The following is an 18,754-nucleotide window of genomic DNA, read 5'->3' as shown; positions in this document are numbered from 1 at the left end:
TAGCAGCCCCAAAGAAAGCCCAACTACATTTGGCATTCCAACGTGTGTCAGGACCACACAGAAGGAGAAGTCACACCGGCCAGCACTGCAGTTACCAGCTGGGCCTCCACACAATCACTCATGATAGCTGGCTGCTGCTCCCAGGGACTTCAGAAAGTGGGCTCAGCAACTTCCAAGAGTTGGGACCCTTAGATGTGGCTACCACTGGTGCCTGTGAACCTGAAGGGGACACAGTGCCAGCACAGCAGGCATCCCAGTCACCGCCTAGCAGTTTAAGGCTTGGTTCATGAGGTCAGAGATGCTGCAGGCAGTCAGTGAAGCCAGGTCCCGACTGAAAAAAAAAAAAAAAGATCTCTATACAGGTACAGTATGCTTAAAAATATGCTTAGATGCTGAAGAAGAAAGAAAATATGTATAGACAGTCATAGAAAAATAGTTTAAAATAATGAAGTAAAATCTTTAAAGAATGAGTAAAGTAGTATAAGAATAAGCCACATAAGAATAAAAAATACACAGAGTGTCTGGATCCTGTATGGTGTTTTGCTGACTTTGAATTTTTAAATGCTAATGAACAAAAAACAGCAGCTGCTAAGAGATATTAGATTGTGGGAAGAAAAACTACTGAATTAAATCAGTCTATATTTTAAGAATGTCTTAACTTCAGAGTGGAAGTCAGAAAATGTGTTGCATTGGGGGAGAGGTTACACCTTTGTTTTCACAGGAAACAAAGAGCTATGGATTTCTTCAAAACTAATAAAGACCATATCTTATGGGGAGAGACCTGAAAATCTTGGCCACAGACATGAAGGAAGAAACCAAGAAAAACTACAAGACAGGTAATGTATAAACTGATCCCTTGACATGGGAACAGCTCTGAGACTGAATGAGACGTGATAAATCTTGTTAACTACAGAGTCCTCATGACTTATTATTACATGCCATCCTTTCATATGACATGGCTGGAAATTTATATTACCCTTTAATTATACAGTCCACACAGACTGATAGTTGACAAATGCCTTTTACCTGCTCAAACAGAACAAAAAAAGTATCTTTAGCTGATTTGCACACACTGTACATTCCATACTTGTGTTAATACAGATATGTGTTTTTAGAACAAAGGACCAAACAAAACGAAGAAAAGTAGCCCTGGTGATCCAGCCTCTCAGAGCATCTCTGTTGCAGTTTCCTCAGAAATCAGCATCCAGAACAACTTCAAAGCTGTTAGCTGAGATGGTTTAGCCTCACAGACTACTACAGTAAGACTTCAGATAAACTCTACACTTTCCCATCACACAGAGACTAAACAAAGAATAAAACAGCTAGCTCTCTCAGGACTATTATCTCAATTTTCTCAGGGTCTCCTAAAGATGCCATCTCCCCCAGAAAACAGGAAGTACTTTTAAGAACACTACACTCACATTCCCAAAAGGTGGAGGGTGTGGTTTCTGGTTGCTCAGTGGATGTTTGCCATTGTTGGGGGGGGGGGGTTGCAAGTTGTTACTGGTCACTGTTGGGGAAGTCTTATGTCAATAAAGCACTGTTGAGCCAATAGGAATCTAGATGGGAGGGACTAGGAGTCGAGAAGGATTCTGGGAAGGAGAAACACAGGAGAGTCGACATGTGACGCCATGGGGTAGGAAGCCCGGAACTATTCTCCGGTAAGAGACATACTTAGATTAACAATTATGGGGTAATTACTTAAGTCAGAGCTAGCCAGTAAGAAACAAGCAAGGGCTACAGCTTCATAATTAATATAGCCTCCTGTGTGTTTATTTAGGACTGATGCGGCTCTAGAACCAGGTTGGCGGGAAGGTTTCTCACAAAGAAAAAGCTTCTCTTAACAGGTCACAGTCAGGGAAAATACTGTATATACGTTTCTACTCTTGTTTAAGGTATTATACCTATGCAGTTCATTGAAAAATGTGATGTAAAGTTCTAGTCCTTGATAGCTATTTAGGATAATAAGAAATACAGGTTATTAGTCATCTATAACAATCAAATCTGCAGCCATGTTAGATATGTTTTCAAGATAAAACAGAGATATATTTTAGATAGATAGAGGGTCTTCAAACATTTCAGAGACTTACAGAATATGGCATTTAAGGCGTTTTAATAACAAGGCTTTTCTTGACAGTGAGACATCTGCTCCTGGCAGGACCAATTCACTTCAAAAAAGGATGATGAGCATCGAAGAACCTCCACATGGAGTTTGCGTTTAATGTGGCAGAGTTAGTCACTGGGCAGGAAACTTGCCTTCCCTCAACTGCTGACAGCGTGCTGTGCAAACTGGACAAGCAGGACACAAAAGAAGGCCACTGCCGAACTCTACCAAGACAAGATAGACAGTCATTCAAAAATCCCTGCTTCACAGAAAAGTCTGTCAGATATTCTAGGCCTATAGGCTCAAGGTGGAAGCACCAGTGTCACAGAGGAACCTTGGGTGACTGTCCAGGCAGCCAGAGGGCTCTATTGTTTCTGTAGTTTTAGAAGTAGTTTGTTCTCCACTTTCTGTTCACTCAGGAAATTCAGAGGCTCACTTGAGTCTCTGACGGGGGTTGAAGACTAGATAATTATAGTTACAGTTGTATTTGTTAACAAATACAGAAAAGAAACTCACAAAAGAGATATAAAATATAAAAGGTTGAAATGCATAAAACTTGTTATTTATCTAAACAATGTTTTAAGGTCTAATAAGGTATTTTAGGGAAGGTAAAACAAGTTATGACAGAAAGGTGTTTAGGTATAAAAAGTTGGATGCATCAAGATAGAATAGATAATAGGGTATTTTCTCCAAGTTTGCCAAATATTAGTGGACTGGACATTGTAAATGTAATTCTTACCTGACAGTGGGGCCCTGGCATTCATGGAATCATGGGTGTGGCTGGTCCCACTGTACCAACTGAAAAACTGATGGGGAATGTTCTGCCTGTGTGCTGTGACTATATGTTTATCTTATTGGTTTAGTAAAATGCTGACTGGCCAGTAGCTAGGCAAGAAGTATAGGTGGGGCTACCAGACAAGGAGAATGCTGGGAAGAGAAAGGCAGAGAGAGCTGCCAGGAAGACGCCATGTAGCTACCAGGAAGACAGGATGCTGGGAATTCTCCAGTAAGTCAAAACCACATGGAGATATACAGATTAATAGAAATGGGTTGATAATTAAGAGAGCTAGCCATAAGAAGCCTAAGTCATTGACCAAATAGTTTACAATTAATATAAGCCTCTGTGTGTTTATTGGGTTCAAACGGCTGCAGAACCAGGTGGAACAAAAACTCCATCTACGGAAAATACATTTGCATCGGACGACTGCATACCAAGACACATTCTCAAATGAAGCAGAAAGCAATGAACACCGAGCCCAAAGGTGAGGTGTGACCTCAATTCTTCCCTATGACAGCCAAGTCCAGTTAGTAAGTGGTCTTCTCTAACAGAAAGGCTCCTCTGTGAACTGTCTGAAAAGCATAAAGTCACTAAGAGTGCCAAACCAAAAAGGCGACTTTGAATGCAGGGTCACAAGTGTGACGCTGACTCACACTCAATATGCTTTGCTCACATCAACTGACCCTGGCACTCTGCTGGACTCATTGTCTTGGAAGGATCTGTTCCACCAATTCCAGTCCCCAGAAAGTAATTACTACTAAAAAGAAAAGCACACAGTGATGGATCATACCATCCCTCTGTCTACTGAGCTCTCAGCCCACTGTGGGTTTTCTATGAACCTTAGCAAAGATTTCAAGATCCAGTGAAGAGCTGATGCATATAAATTTAGTTAATAATACCAAATGACTTTAAAAACATATATCAAGCCGGGTGTTGGTGGCACACACCTTTAATCCCAGCACTTGGAAGGCAGAGGCAGGCGGATCTCTGTGACTTCGAGGCCAGCCTGCTCTACAGAGCGAGTTCCAGGACAGCCTCCAAAACAATACAGAGAAACCCTGCCTCGAAACCCCCCCCCAAAAAAAATCAAATGTGTTGAACTCCTCCAAGTCTATCACACTGTATATCCATTGGTTGATGGCCTCTTCAGGAACAGCCTTGTCTAGAAACTTTACTTCAAATTTTCTTCATCATTTCCTACCAAAATCACAGCTAGGCAATTTACAGTTAGAAAAGAGGTTGGGGTGGAGGGGGGTTGTAAAGAGACAGTTCAGTGATTAAGAGCACTGGTTGTTCTTTCAGAGGACCTCAGTTCAATTTCCAGCATCCATACAGTAGTCCACAACCATCTGTAATTCTAATCCTGGGTTATCCAATGCCCTCTTCTGGTCTCCACAACACTGTACGTAAGAGTACACACACACAGGCAAAAACACCCAAACACTACCACCGTTTTTATTCAATGCCCCCCCCCAGCCCTGTTTTCTTTTCACCAACAAAGGAGCATACCCACTGCCTTGGCTTCAGGCCTTGATCTACGCTTGAGAGAGGGCTCTACCTCTCAAGTACCACACAGAGCCACAAAGGCTGACATGCTACAGGTTTGCCTCCAGTTTCAGAGGCTAACATGATTCCAAGTAAAATTTTAGGGATATTAGTTGTGGGCATTAATTTTACATAGCACAGATGTATTTGTGTGTATGTGTTCTTGCAGGTATAAACATACACATGGAGGTCAGAGGACAGCCTCAGCTGTTGTTCCTCAGGCACCGCTCGCTGTTTTTATTCCTTTGAGATAGGGCTCTCACTGACCTGGGACTCACCAAGTAGACCAGGCTGGTCTCAGGGATCTGCCTGTCTCCACCTCCTTAGCACACACAAACACATCTGACTTTTTAACATGTGGGTTGTGGGGATGGAACTCGGGTCCTCCAATCATTTTACTAACTGAGTTATCTTCCTAATCCTTGGCTGTACTTAAAGAACAACAAAAACAAAGGAATTAGAGGTGTGTGCACTGAATGAAGACGGGAGTGAGAAAGGAAAGTAGGTGAAGGCACACGTTTGGAACAAAGGCTGTGAAGGAGCCGCACTTCTACAGATCAGTCTGCATGGCTAACTCAACTCTGCACCTGCTCTCGCTCCACCAGTCAGCATGGACAAGTGAGCGGCTGACTGCTCGAGGTCATGCTCAGCTACATAACAAGTCTGAAGCCAGTCTGGACTACAGGACACTTCATTTAAAAAAAACAAAGAGAGATTTGTTCTAGCCACTCAACTCTCTGCTTTACAAGTCAGTTTTTCTTTGTCAAAAGGCTTACATTTCACACATAAATATAGCTTAGGAAACCAACGATAGAAAACACAGACCTACTCTGACAATCGCACACTCAGAAAGCTGAGACAGGATGGTTTTGCACTGGGGGACGGCCTGGACCACATGCCAAGCCCATCTGAAAAGAGGGGAGGGTGTCAGTGTTTTGAGCACATGACCAGAATGAAGATGAGTTCATTCTGCATCTACATGCATTTCTGAATTAAAATGACTGCTGCCTGACCGTTCTGAAAATGCTTCTGAAGTTCTGTCCACACTGATATGGAAGAGAAAGATGGGGTGCAGAGGTTATGATCTTTAAATTCTGAACCCCACTTCCATTTCTTGAGTGCTGGGATTACAGAGTTCTTTGTCAGAACAACATCCAGTTTTACATAGCACTGGGGGTTGAACCAAGGGCCTTGTGCATGTTAGGCAAATACTTTACCAATTAAGCTACATTTTTTTAAACACAAAGACTAATCAACTATGAAATAAATACCAGAACTTTCAATTTTTAGTTTACATGTTTTGAAGGGGAAGAAACACCCCAGCTTTAAAATCTGACATAGTACACCCACGTTAAACTTCTGAAAGTTAAAAAAAACTAAAACCAACATGTGGGAAACGTGAGCAAAGGTCCTAAGCTCATCCTTTCTCCTCATTTTCCCAGGCAGCCAACAATTGTAGAAATTCCCTTGAGGGCAGGTTTCCAAAGTAGAGAGCACCGCAGATTCTCTTTCTCCCACAACCAGAGACAGCCAGAATCTGAGGCCAAATGTCCCCATGGGACAGCAGTCACAGCACAGGGCAAGACATTCTGTGGCTTCAAGAGGAAGCACTGAGGCAGTTATGTCAGTGGTCCTGAGGGTTTCTGTGTCAGGAGCTGCAGGGGGTAACAGAGCCCAAAGAACTGGCCATGCAGAGGTCTCCACCAACACAGAAATAAGGCTTCACAGACCTGGTGACATACATGTGGGAGAACCCCAGACAAGACTCCTCTGTTCCCAGCAAAGGGACAGGAGGTGAGAAAGTCCAGAGACAGCCCAGGCCAGAGTGTGCTCAACAGCATGACTACAGCAGCTCCAATCAGAGCCACCTAACAGACAGAAGGAAGGTGAGTCGGGAGGATCAGAAACTAATCCCCAGAGTCGTGCTGCTCTCTGCCCCATCCCTCATGTACATGCATGTGAATGCGTCGCACGTGCGGACACACACACACACACACACAGATTCACAACAACACAGGCCATACTCCCAGGTGACATGTGGTGTTCCCCAATGAGTAGACCTTTACCTAACTATACAGTAGATCAAAAGCAGAAGCAGACATTGGCACAGCTCACACAGCTTGCTCAGAATTCAGTGTTTTTCCCCCACACGTGTGTACAGTTTTATCATAGGCAGACACAGAAGTCCCTCTCTGCCTGTGTTGCCAAACCACCCACCACCACAAGAAAACTACATTATAGAGAATATGTTCTTCTGATATGAGGTGGGGTTTTCTTGTTTATTTTTGTTATGAGACAATTCACTCTGTAACTAAAGCTGGCTTAAATTCCTCATCCTCCTGCCTCTCCATCCCTAGTGCTGGAATTAAAGCATGAACCTCCTGACCCTTAAAATGGACTCAAGACACATCAATAGTGGGCATCGTTTATCGTTGCACAGACCACTTGGGGTGGGTGGTGTAGCTCTCCCGCTGGTAGGCCTGTGGGCCCATGTAAGCGTAGCTATTCATTTCTCTGGAGCACAAGGAGTGACTATAGGGCTGTATGCTAAGTGTACATCTTGTTTTATAAGAAGCTGCCACATTGTTTTTCTTTTCTTTTTTTTCTTTTATATTTTGTCTGTTGAGACAGGGTTTCTCTGTAGACCAGGCTGGCCTTGAACTCACAGAGATCTGCCTGTCTCTGCCTCCTGAGGGCTGGGATTAAAGGTGTGTGCCACCACCTCCCGGCTGCCACACTGTTTTCTAAATCTGGTTGTGTAAGTGACTCCGTAATCCTGGTTACTACTGTTTTTATTTTTTTTCAAGTTTAGCTGTTCCGGGCCCTCTGCCTCTCCGTACAGACGTTAGCTATCTCTGTGTATAAAGAGCTGTGGGCCATTGCTAGGAGATGTGCTGGCTGGATCACTGTGGACAGGGTAAGTGTCTACACTGCACTCTTCAGTCCGTGAGTGGGGCATGCTCCTCAATCACTCAGATCTTTGGTTTTTCCATTAGCATTTTATCACTTTCAGTTAGATAGGCTAACACACACATTCTTATATATTTCATTACAGTTACTACTGTTTTAAATTTTGGCCTCCATGTGTTGTTCTATGGAACTGTGGATTTCTATGATTTTAAGTCCTGTGAGACGAATTCATTTTCTGCAGACTTTTTGAAATTTTCTAGGTAGTTAAGCATGTCAATTATAAGTAGAGGCAGTTTTATTTCTTCCTTTACACTATGCTTTGGGCACTGTTAGGAATAGCAGTTAGACATGCTTGCCTTGTTTCTGAAGGCAGGAGCACAGCATTGAACCTTCACAGGAAAGACCACAATACACATGTCTCTGGCTGAGGCTGCTCCTGGCTGTCTCCCAGTATATGGAGAGTATGTAAATCCAGTACTGAGACCCATGGTGGAGCACAGATCTAGGAAGAATTCTATCTTTTGTTTATTACTATGCATGAGTACACACATTCATGGAGGGTGATCACCATTAAATGCAGAGATACTGGAGCCTACACATACACAGGTATTTCCCCCAAAAGAGCTACACACTTCATGTGAAGCTAAACTTTTATTATTATTAAAAGTAATTTAGATTTCATTCTATTTACTCCATAACTGGTCATAACAAATTAATGCAGAGACTAGTTATTTCATCTCTGAGATATCTGTCTATAAATTAGGAAAACATCTAACAGGGATTTTTGTTGTGGAACATTAAGATGTGTTAGGTTCATTTATGCTGTGGAATATTTAATGATGCAAAGATGTATTACGTTCTTTCACTATGCATTTGTTTAATTCTGTAAAGTGGTGTTACTTTGCCTGTCTAAAACACCTGAGCAGTCTAGTAACGAGCTGAATGGTCACTAGCTAGACAGGAGAGAGAAACAGGCAGAGCTGGCAGGCAGAGAGAATAACAGAAGGGGGGGGGGAAGGAGAGGAGGACGCCGGGGCCACACACACAGTCAGCCACAAAGAAGGGAAGAAAAGTTATAGAATAGGAAAGGTAAAAGGCCTAGAGGCAAATTAGTCAAGGAGAAATGGGATAAATTAAGTTAGAAAAGCTGGCTATAAAAAAGTAAACTAAGGCTGGGCATTCATAAGTAAGAAAAGCTCTCAGTCCATTTATTTGGGAGCTGGGCCAAGAGTTAAAAAAAAAATCAGATCAACAAATGTAAAATTCTAGGAAGACTCCAAACAAATCTCAAGAGCGATTTTAAGGTCTCAATGCTAATTTTAATTTTAACTTGAAACTTTTAGAGATGCTGAGAAGTCCTAAGCAATGTCAGGGATCTGCAACTGTAGAGAAGCTGGAAACCTGAGGCCTAAAAAACAGTTCTCATGGCTTGAAGTTCTAAAAGGAAGAGAACTTGAAAGCACAGTCTAAAGAGTAAGTGCTTTCCTGGCACTGTTCTGGGAAATCAGGGAGCCCATCCAGAAATCCCTGTGAAGCCCCACTCCCACACTCCCAGCAGCCACGCCCCTCCTCCCCAGGCCAACAGAAAGGTGTGCCACTGCCTGTTCTTCCACGGGGTAACTCCACTCTCCACTGCCACCCTGCAACCTCCCCACAGTTCTCCCAAGACTCTAAGGACTTTCATGAACTCCATCATTTTCTTTCCTCCACAACAAGGTGTCAGCTTGACACAGCTGTGTGGAAGCCCAGAGGTGAGTGGAGCAATAGTTTCCAGAATGATCTAGCCAATCCTCATCCCCTACAGACACACACACACACACACACACACACACACACACACACACACACACACACACACACACACGCTCCTAGACTTGCAAAAAGGGGCTGTAGGTGGGACCCAGTGAAGGAGGAATTCATTGTCCAGCCCACAGAACTTTCTATACTGCTCCTTTCTAGATATACACTGGACACAGGAAGGAATTGAACCACGGGGTGGTGCTCTGATTTTTCTACCTCCCAACTACACAGGAGCCCTAGCAGACCTATGCTCTGGGCAGAAGTGGACTGTAGGCATTAGGAAGAGAGGATGGTATCTAGAAAACACCAAATCTGCCACACAGTAAATCCAAAAATCAAGACTTCCTACTTAGATGCACACCCTGCTTTTCTCTATCCGCTAGAAGCAGACTACAACACTAAGACAACACATTCACAGGCAAGCTACTTGAAATCTCAGAAACACAAGATGAACAAACAACTAATGTCCCCTCAAACCCAGAAAAATGAGTATAAGAAGAATCATGATCACAAAGCAGAAGAATAAACACCCAGATAAATCCACTTTAAATCCACTTAACGGAGAAGTGAAAACACAGCACAACTGAGTGACACAGAACCAGTGACGAGAAACAAAACCAGTCTCACACCAGACACCCAGCTGGCCACTTTGGTAGCAAAAGGATGGCAGAAAACATCTAGAAGGAGGAAAATTAATGAGAATGTGTTTCCATATCCAGTAAGAGTATCACTGTGAATACATTTTAGGTAGAAAAAGACATGGAGAACCATTCACAATCCCCCATGGAAGGATCGTGAAGAGAAAAGAAACAGAAAAGTAATTGTCTAAGTAAAGGACGGGGAAGTCAAGACATTTGTAAAAATAAGTAAAAGTGACATTAAACCAACGGAAGCAACTCCAAATTCCACTACTAAAGCTTCTTAGCTGAAGGGAGAGAAATAACATATAATGAGTAGTAACTCTGGGCACTGAGCGTAAAAGCCAATGAAGAAGAAACAAACAGCCAGGAAAAGAAACCTGGGTAGCCCAAGTCGGGCTGTGGTGGCGCACACCTTTAGTCCCAGAACTTAGGAGGCAGAGTGAGTTTGGTCTACAAAGTTACACAGAGAAACCCTGACTCAAAAAAAAAAAAAAAAAAAAGAAAAGAAAAGAAAAGAAAAAGAAACCAACCTAAGTAACCTAACAAAATGAGGAAAGATGATATATAAGAGAACAATTTTTTTAAAAAAGTAAATTCAAATATTCCAGCAATACAGACTAAATTCCCCTCCTTAAAACAGACTCGGATTATATGCAAAAATAAAAGCTATATGTTACTAAACTCCAATAACTAAAGTACAGATAACAGAACTGAGGTATAGCTGAATGTCCACACAAACAAGTTGTTTTTATATTACAAAGCTGTAGCTCATCATGGGAAATAAAATTACAACCCGCACTTCACACGGCTTAAAAACACAAAGCCAAGCTGGTCATAGCAGAGCTCACAGATCAGAGTGGCAACAGCATCATTCCTTTGGGAGAGACAGAGGCTACAAAGGAACATCACACAGTGAACGACTCATATATAAAGCTCTTCAAGCACCCAAAACACAAACACTTTCATCACACAGGGAACACTCAAGTCATCATTGCAAAAATAGCTATGATCAAGCCAATGAGAAAAAAATCCAAAAGTATTCCCCAAAGCAAAACCCAATTGGATATATTCATTAACTTCAATGAACTAAAATTAGATATTAAAAACCAATAAGCTAAAAGACAACATTTATCCCTTTGAAATAAAAAAAAAATAACTCATTCTAAATGGCTTTAAAACACAACAGGAAACCAAACAGTGAAGTGAACAAAAACTCCACAGTGAGACGGTTGGGGGCAGAGGCTGCAGCAGAGGGAGGCACCAGCTTATGCACATTAGAAATGAAGGCACTAAGGTTTCCAAGACACTCAAGCTTAGGTCAAAGGTGTACTTAGTAACTAAAACCAAAACTTATTCCCTGAAGAATAAAATGACAGCAGAGCTAAACCTTAAGGCAAAGAAGTCATGTGCCATAAAGAACTGCATGGAGCCCATGTCTTCACCCAGCAACACCTGCCAATTTCACGGTGACGGGTTTGCCTATGTTCATTTTGCCAAAACATGACTAATTTTGGCAGATAGCATGTTAACAGAAAGAAAACTGTTGGTTCACTTATGAGAGCAATTTTGTATTTATCCCTACCACATTGCACAGGGCCAGTTAAAATCAACACGAATAACAAAGATAAAGAAGTAAACTATGAACAGCGCACACTGAACCAACACAAAGTAACCACCCACCTGCTTGGTCAAACTTCTCTTAAGTTTCATTATGCAATATGTAGGATAGGAGGAGGAGAAGGGAGAGGGGGAACAGGAGGAGGGGGAGAAGAAGAGAATACACAATGAAAAACCAGAGCATCAATGTAGAAATGACAAACAGGACAGAAACACAAAACTTCCTGTAAATAATCTCCACGTGTTCATTTTTGTGGGATATGCCCCGCCCCCGCCAGGCCACCACACTGTGCTTCAGACATATGCAGGGTTTGTGCTCTATGTGCTCCTTACCAATTTGCTTTCTGCCCTTACATACTCTTAGGAAATCCATCACTAGAGCATATGTGCTGCATTCTCACCAACCTGCACAATTCAACAGGAACACTGCACCATGTATTCATCAGTGATGTAATCATGTTCCTTGAGTGGGGTGGGGATGTGTTTGGGCCAGGCATGCACAAGGCTGTGTTCCAAAGCCTCCCCCTACCCCACCACAGAGCTTCTTTGTGTAGCCCTGGAAGTCCTGGGACTTGCTATGTAGACCAGAATGGCCTCAAACTCACAGAGATCTGCCTGCCTCTGCCTCCCCAGTGCAGGATTAAAGGTGTGTGCTGCCGCCACCAGCTGGCCAGTATTTTATACCCCTCTGTGTGTGAGTGTGCATCCTCTCTCTCTCTCTGTCTCTCTCTGTCTCTCTCTCTCTGTCTCTCTCATACACACACACACACACACACACACACACACACACACACACAAAACTAGCTACTTGGTCATATGATTTACACATCTTTCTTTACCAGGGTATTGCCAAACTGTCTTCTAAATTACATAACAGTCCCCGATTTTCACAACAGCTGGCTTGGTCTTACTTTAGGTGTAGAAAGCAGGAAGGTGTCTTACATATTTACACCCATGCCTAGACTGTCAACCCTGCTTTATTCTCTGATTTAAATGGCTTTACTCACCAAAATCTTTGGCTCAAATACTCTAACAAAAGGCTGCAGTGAAACCTGGTTGGCTCTGAAGGCAGAGGCCAACCACCATCCCTTCTTTGCCAGAACACAACAGTCTAACAGAACACTCAGTGTCTTGCCACAGTGAGTTAGTTCTATTGTGACGTCGGCAATCTAACATGTCAGCATGTTGTCATCATTTCCTCCTGTGTGCAGTTCACTGCACACTCTGCCTATGAAGTCTGGTGTCGTGTGCATGCAGTGTCAGAAGAAACTTCTTGGAGAGTAAATAAGATTTAAAACTTAAAGCTGATGGCACCTTCAGTTCAATAAATTCTTTCAAGTCAGAACAATTCTTGTATGGCCTTCACAACTGATACAGTCCCAAGGGCACAAAGCTGATCTAACGTGGAAAGCAGCACAGACAGGAAATGCTGCACAAAGGATGCTGGGAGAAGGCAAGGGCAGCCAGGAAAGGTGAGGGAACGCTGAGGGAACGCTGCTCCTATCCACGGCCCTCAACACAAGCGTGTGACGCAGCAGTTTCCTGCTCTGCCTTCCGTTTATGTGGCACTGGGGCAAAGTTCCCATCTGAACAATGAGAAAGCAAACAAAATGGTACAGGACAGCCATGCATTTTACAAGTGAAGAGGCGAGCAGGGAAGCCAGTTACTCAAGGTCACAGGTAGCCTGAATCCAATTTCTAATTCTTAACACTGTAATTAATATTCATGTACTACCCCAGTGTGGCTGTGACATGACTGTGAGAGGACATCTGCAGGACAGGACAGTCAGGGCCACTGCCAGAAAACAATCTGAGAAGACAGGAAGGAAATTAGTTCAGACTTTCAGAAAAAACGTTACAGTGAGTGCCCTGAGAGGTTCCCTTCAACAATACTCTAATTACCTTTGTTTTAAAAATACTCTCAGACATCTTCCATGTAAGTTTGAGTTTGAAATAACCAGTCTGCTGATGTAGAAACACACAGTATTCATGAAACTAAACTTATTAAGTATCAAGGTTCTCTTTGGAATTATTTTCAGTTATAAACAAATGACTCAACCAACCAGCACCGGCTGTCGGAGTTCCAACAGGTAGGCAGGTAGGTTACCTACCTACTGCAGGGGCATCATACTCATCACCAAGCAGGATTTCCGGAGCAGAGTATGCAAGAGATCCACAGCTTGTCGTGAGCTTCTTCCCTGGCTGAAATTTGTTGCTGAAGCCAAAGTCTGTCAACTTCACGAGACCTTGTTTTTCAAAAAAGACTACATTTTCTGGTTTTAAGTCTCTGTGAACCACATGGAGTTTATGGCAGTAAGATATAGCATGAACTATTTGAGCAAAATACTTCTTGGCCAAGTCTTCATTAAGACCCTCCTCGTGTTTCATTATGTAGTCAAACATATCTCCTCCGTCTCCAAGTTCTAGAATGAGATACAGTTTGGTCTGGGTGTCTATGACTTCATAAAGACGAACGATGTTCGGGTGCTGCACCAGCTTCATGCACCTCACTTCCTGGAACAGATGGCCAGTGGCTAGCGTGTCGAGCTTCGTCTTGTCAATCACTTTCACTGCCACCTTCTCACCTGTGAAGACATGCCTGGCAAGCTTAACTACCGCAAAATGACCTCGGCCTAAGGTTTTATCCAGATCATATAATCCAGCAATTTTTCCATCATATCCTCGCTTGAACCCTGCCATGCTGGTGCAACAGAGGGGAAAATAATTAAAGTGCTTGAAGTGGGTCTTCTCATATGAGTGTATCTGCTGGAGACAAGGCCTTCATTATCAGCACAGCAATGGATACCTGTAAAACAAGAGAGACAATCAACACAGGGATTTTCTTTCTAATTTTTATTTGTTTTATTTTGAGAGCCTTAAGTTGACTGAGATACAAATGAGTCAAGGTCATTATTAAAAACCTATTTATATTCTTAGAGTTTACAATTCGAAATAGAGGTTGAGAAGTTAAGTGCCACACTCTACAAACAAGCAGTAGCAGCTCTCTGGAAGCATTTTTGGTGGGAGGGGGAGCATCAGAAATAAAATGACAAGTTTGATAAGCTATGCTTAAACAATAAATATTTTCCAAAAGTAAAATTCCATCTGTCTTTAGAAAACATGGTAAAAGTTCACAAGAAAGGAGGAAAGTACATAACCAGAAACCCAGCAACCACTTCCTGTCATCCAAAGTCTAACTATACTTGCAGAAGGTGCATGAAGGCCGCTTTGGCACAGCCTTCTCTTACCCTCTGTTCATGCATCCCCAAGTGATAACATGTAATCTGTGACTATCTAAAGGTTCCTAAAGACCATTTTCTCCATCTTCCCAAATTTCAATCAATACTGATACCAAGAGGGCAACCAAAACTGCCTTACTACATTTGAAATGCAATTTCTTTCCCAAAATGTTGACCAAGCAACTATCTGCTTCGTGACTGCAGGAATTAGACAGTCCTTGGACATAGCAGGTACTTAATAAATAGTTCTGACTGGAGACCACTCACTCTTTGTCTCCACTACCATGAGAGTGTTCTAACTTTCACAAAAAAAAAAAAATGCCATGGCTGATCACTTTGCCAGAGTACACAGGCATGCGCTCTTATAGATCATTAAGTGACAAAAAGTGTTTGGTTTTAGAAGCCATATTTCATATCACACTTAAAATCTTCAACCTATAAACCTCTTAACATAGAAATATGTTCTTATAAATGACCTTGACTCAGGGAAAACAAGTATATAAAATTATAGCAGTTAAAATATCTCACTTTAAATCCCAAAAGCTGAACAGCCACTCTAAGAAATGAGTATCAGAGCCCAGTGAAGACTGTCTGACCTCCCAGACAAGTCGAGGCCTATTAATGTGCACACACTACTTTGCTGAAGCCGTTTCTCACATTCCTAGCTGTGTGCTACAAAAGCAGACAGACACACACACTATCTGTGCTATTTAATGATGGAGGTGTGTTTAACCTCAAACTAAAACTTAGGGACACTAGGGCAGTAGTGCACTAAAACACTAGTGTCACATTCCTTTATATTTCGCTGTTATTTCAAAGATCAGAAGAAAAGCCCACACGTACTAAAATCCTACCACAGACATTCACAGAGATGAGACTATATTATGTCATTGGATATAAGGTCAGATTGTCTCATTTGAAAGCCAAGGAAATTCTACATACAAATGGCAGGTGCTATTAAAGCTAAAATTCAACATAACTCAGATTTCAAAGCCCATATTGGAGATCAGTCTCAAAATCTAGCATTGGACAGGTACTCTGCCACTGAGCTACATTTTCAACCTTCAAGGCCCACTCTTGACAAATCTGACACTGGAGTAACATTATACTTGGGACACTGAAACTGTAAGAATTTCAATGCAACTATGAAAATGATGCATGGAATCATTATCGTATTAACATCAATTCCAATATTACCCAAATCACTCACTCAGGACAACCTCAAAACTTCACATACAATAAACTTAATAGGATAACAGTAACATGTTCACTACTATTTCACATTTTAGAAGCCACTGTGATCACATTCAGCACTACCATTCTGAACGTGCACTACACACCAGTCACACACCAAGCTTCACACAATCCTTTCCCAGTTTTCACAACTCCCTGTGGACAGGGACTACTCACCCCGTTTTGAGGGGGAGAAAAGTAAGTTGGCCTAGGCAGCAGGGCCAGGATAAGGAAGAGCTGGATTCAACTCCAGGGCATCTGACACCTGCCAATGCTAACAACCTGTTGTGCTCATGTCTCTCTGCAAATTGACAGAACAAAACTGAGTTAGTTCTGTGTCTACTAAGATTTGCAATTAATAAACTAGTATAGGAGCTTGAGAAATGGCTCAACAGTTAAGAGTGCTTACTGCTCTTGCAGAGGACCTGGGTTCAATTTCCAAAACCAGTGTTAACTCCACTTCCAGGGGATCTGACACCCTATTCTGGACTTCATGGGCACCTGTACTCAAGAGCAAAGACAGATGAGAGAGGAGAGAGAGAGACAGAGACAGAGACAGAGAGACAGAGACAGAGAGAGAGACAGAGAGAGAGACAGAGAGAGAGACAGAGAGAGCGCTGACCAACAGACAGGCACACACAAAATAAAATACTATTTATTTATATAGTCTAAGAGTGCTCTGTCTGCACATTACCTGCAGGCCAGAAGAGGGCACCAGATCTCATTACAGATGGCTGTGAGCTACCATGTGGTTGCTGGGAATTGAACTCAGGTCCTCTGGAAGAACAGCCAGTGGTCTTTACTGCTGTGCCATTTCTACAGCCCATAAAATCTTTTTTAAAAAAGAAACTAGTATGAAAGAAAAAAAAGTCAGAAAAAGGGTCAATTTCTTCTGTACTCTGTATTATCCTGGTTCATCTGAACTAATAATTTCAATGACCAGCATAAAGAGGGACGTCTAAATTGAAGTGCTTCTGCATTTGGACAGCAGGTCCCCTACAGAAACTTTAATTCTTACGTATTAGGCCAGAGACTCTGTTTAACGTCAATTAACTCTGCAGGTTCAACCTGTCTAAGTATATGCTGCAATTTTTGCAAATTCAACTTTCTTTCACCTGCAAACAGACTTCTTGGGCTGCCTGCCCCCCCCCCTTTTTGTTCATCTTTATTCTTTTCCTCTGTTACTTTTGTTTAGATGTATTTCTGGAAAGTGGCAAATAGATCAGACTAGATAAATGAATCTGAGGATATTTAAGGTGTTTTAAATTTGGGGCTGAGGAAATGGCTGAGTGTGTAGGTGCCTGTGCACAATCAGAATCCCCAGCACCCACGAGAGCTGGTCATGGTGGCTCTGATCTGTAACCCAGAATGCAAAGGCTGGGGACGGGGTGGGCAGAGAGCCAATGGATCCCTGAGCTCACACTCACTAGCCAGGCAGCCTCGCCAGACCAATGAGACACAGAGAGAGACTGTGTCTCAGAACATACGGTGGAGAGCAGTGAGACGCTCAGAGGTAAAGGTCTCTTGCTTGACAACCTGAGTTCTATCTTTAGAATCCACATGATAAAAATAAAGAACAGACTCCCAGAAATTGTCCTCTGACCTTCACAAGAGACAGCTGTGGAATGCACACACGTGTGCGCACACACTGAGTAAGTAAATAATTAAGTTTAGGGGATCAGGTGGATAATGATCAAGGAAGACACTAATGATAATATCTGGCCTTCACAGATGCATACAGCGAACATGTACATGTATACACACAACATACAAATTGCTGTGTGATCTCTGAGAATCTCAGTGCCTCTCCATGCCAGGCACTATGGTAGTGTTGAAAGGTAGCTGTGAGAGGTGCAGGTGAGTCTGTACTGGCTCAGGGACACACCTTGCAAACTGCATGCCTAATCACTCTGTCACCACTATTTGTTAGCTGTGTCTCCTAAAGGAAAATACAGAAAATGACTTCAGTGCATTCTATGTGTTTCAATTTTGCTAAGAGTAAAACTGTGTCTCCTAGGACAGGACCAACCTGAAACCAGCAAATCTGCTCACAGTGGCCCAGTCTCCTCCTATTCTTTCTCCCCACTATTCATTTCCCCTTTCCCTCCCACTCCTGGAGGCTGAAGCTCATGCCAGGCAAGTTTTCTGTCACTAAGTCCCAGCCCCAGCTCTAGCTTGAATCACAGCTTTAAGGAAAGAGTGGCGATGAGCACCAAGAACACTAGCCATTTTCTAAAGACCTCCTGGGTAAAAGGTCCTGAATCTGCATCTGCTGAATCCTGACTGTGCACTTGCAAAGTAGGCACAACAAAGCTCAACTTGTCTGAGTCATCTCTGACTAGGATCCTGCTTAGCCTGCCTATAAAATCCATGCCACCTCCAGCAGCCCCTAGACAAGCTCACCAAGCTCCCACGACAGCAGCTGAGGAGAGGAACCTGCACAAGACACTCTTCTAAGCAAGGCAGAAATGCACTGTGATGCCAGCAACAGGCAGCACACCAAACATCGTGCATGTCTGCTACCAGACAGTAAACAGAACAATCACTATGAGCAAAGCGGCTATACTGTTGCCAGTGGTGAAGGGCCTTTCCTGAGGGGGCTCACAGGCTTTTCACAAACCTGAAACACCGCACGGGTGAGTGAAAAGCCTGAATATTCCTGGAAGGCCAAGACAACTCATACCCCACACTGAAATGTCTGGGCAACCAGTAAGCCCATGTTCAGGTACTCCTGAGAGAGAGAGAACACAAAGATGACATTTGGGTATAAGGGTATGTCTACTGCTGGAGTAAGAGCAACGAGCACCATGTGAACAGCACCTCACAGCTTTGGGCAGTGTCTGGCTTACTGACAGGTAAACCTCAGCCAGCCAGCCTGCCAGCCTGC

At 42.9% G+C, this 18,754-nt stretch overlaps 1 protein-coding gene across 5 annotated transcripts in view; it reads right to left on the bottom strand.

Annotated features, from left to right (window-relative positions):
* The window catches only part of Snrk (SNF related kinase), a 61,093-nt gene that overhangs the window by 29,439 nt on the left and 12,900 nt on the right, over window positions 1-18,754 (bottom strand). For 3 of the 5 annotated variants that reach the window (XM_013122225.3, XM_013122226.3, XM_013122227.3), the window contains one exon: window positions 13,507-14,201. In XM_013122225.3, coding sequence (XP_012977679.1) covers window positions 13,507-14,095 — 589 coding nt within the window. In that variant the 5' untranslated portion in view covers window positions 14,096-14,201. Of the gene's footprint in view, window positions 1-13,506; window positions 14,202-16,044; window positions 16,169-16,561; window positions 16,717-18,754 lie in introns of all 5 variants that reach the window. The other 2 variants (XM_040739883.1, XM_021234217.2) reach the window with 2 other exon arrangements.

The sequence above is a fragment of the Mesocricetus auratus genome, unplaced genomic scaffold (assembly GCF_017639785.1).
Source record: "Mesocricetus auratus isolate SY011 unplaced genomic scaffold, BCM_Maur_2.0 Super-Scaffold_100691, whole genome shotgun sequence".
Lineage (NCBI taxonomy): Eukaryota > Metazoa > Chordata > Mammalia > Rodentia > Cricetidae > Mesocricetus > Mesocricetus auratus.
The sequence above is the reverse complement of the archived record's forward strand: the minus strand, read 5'-3'. Positions and strand labels throughout refer to the sequence as shown.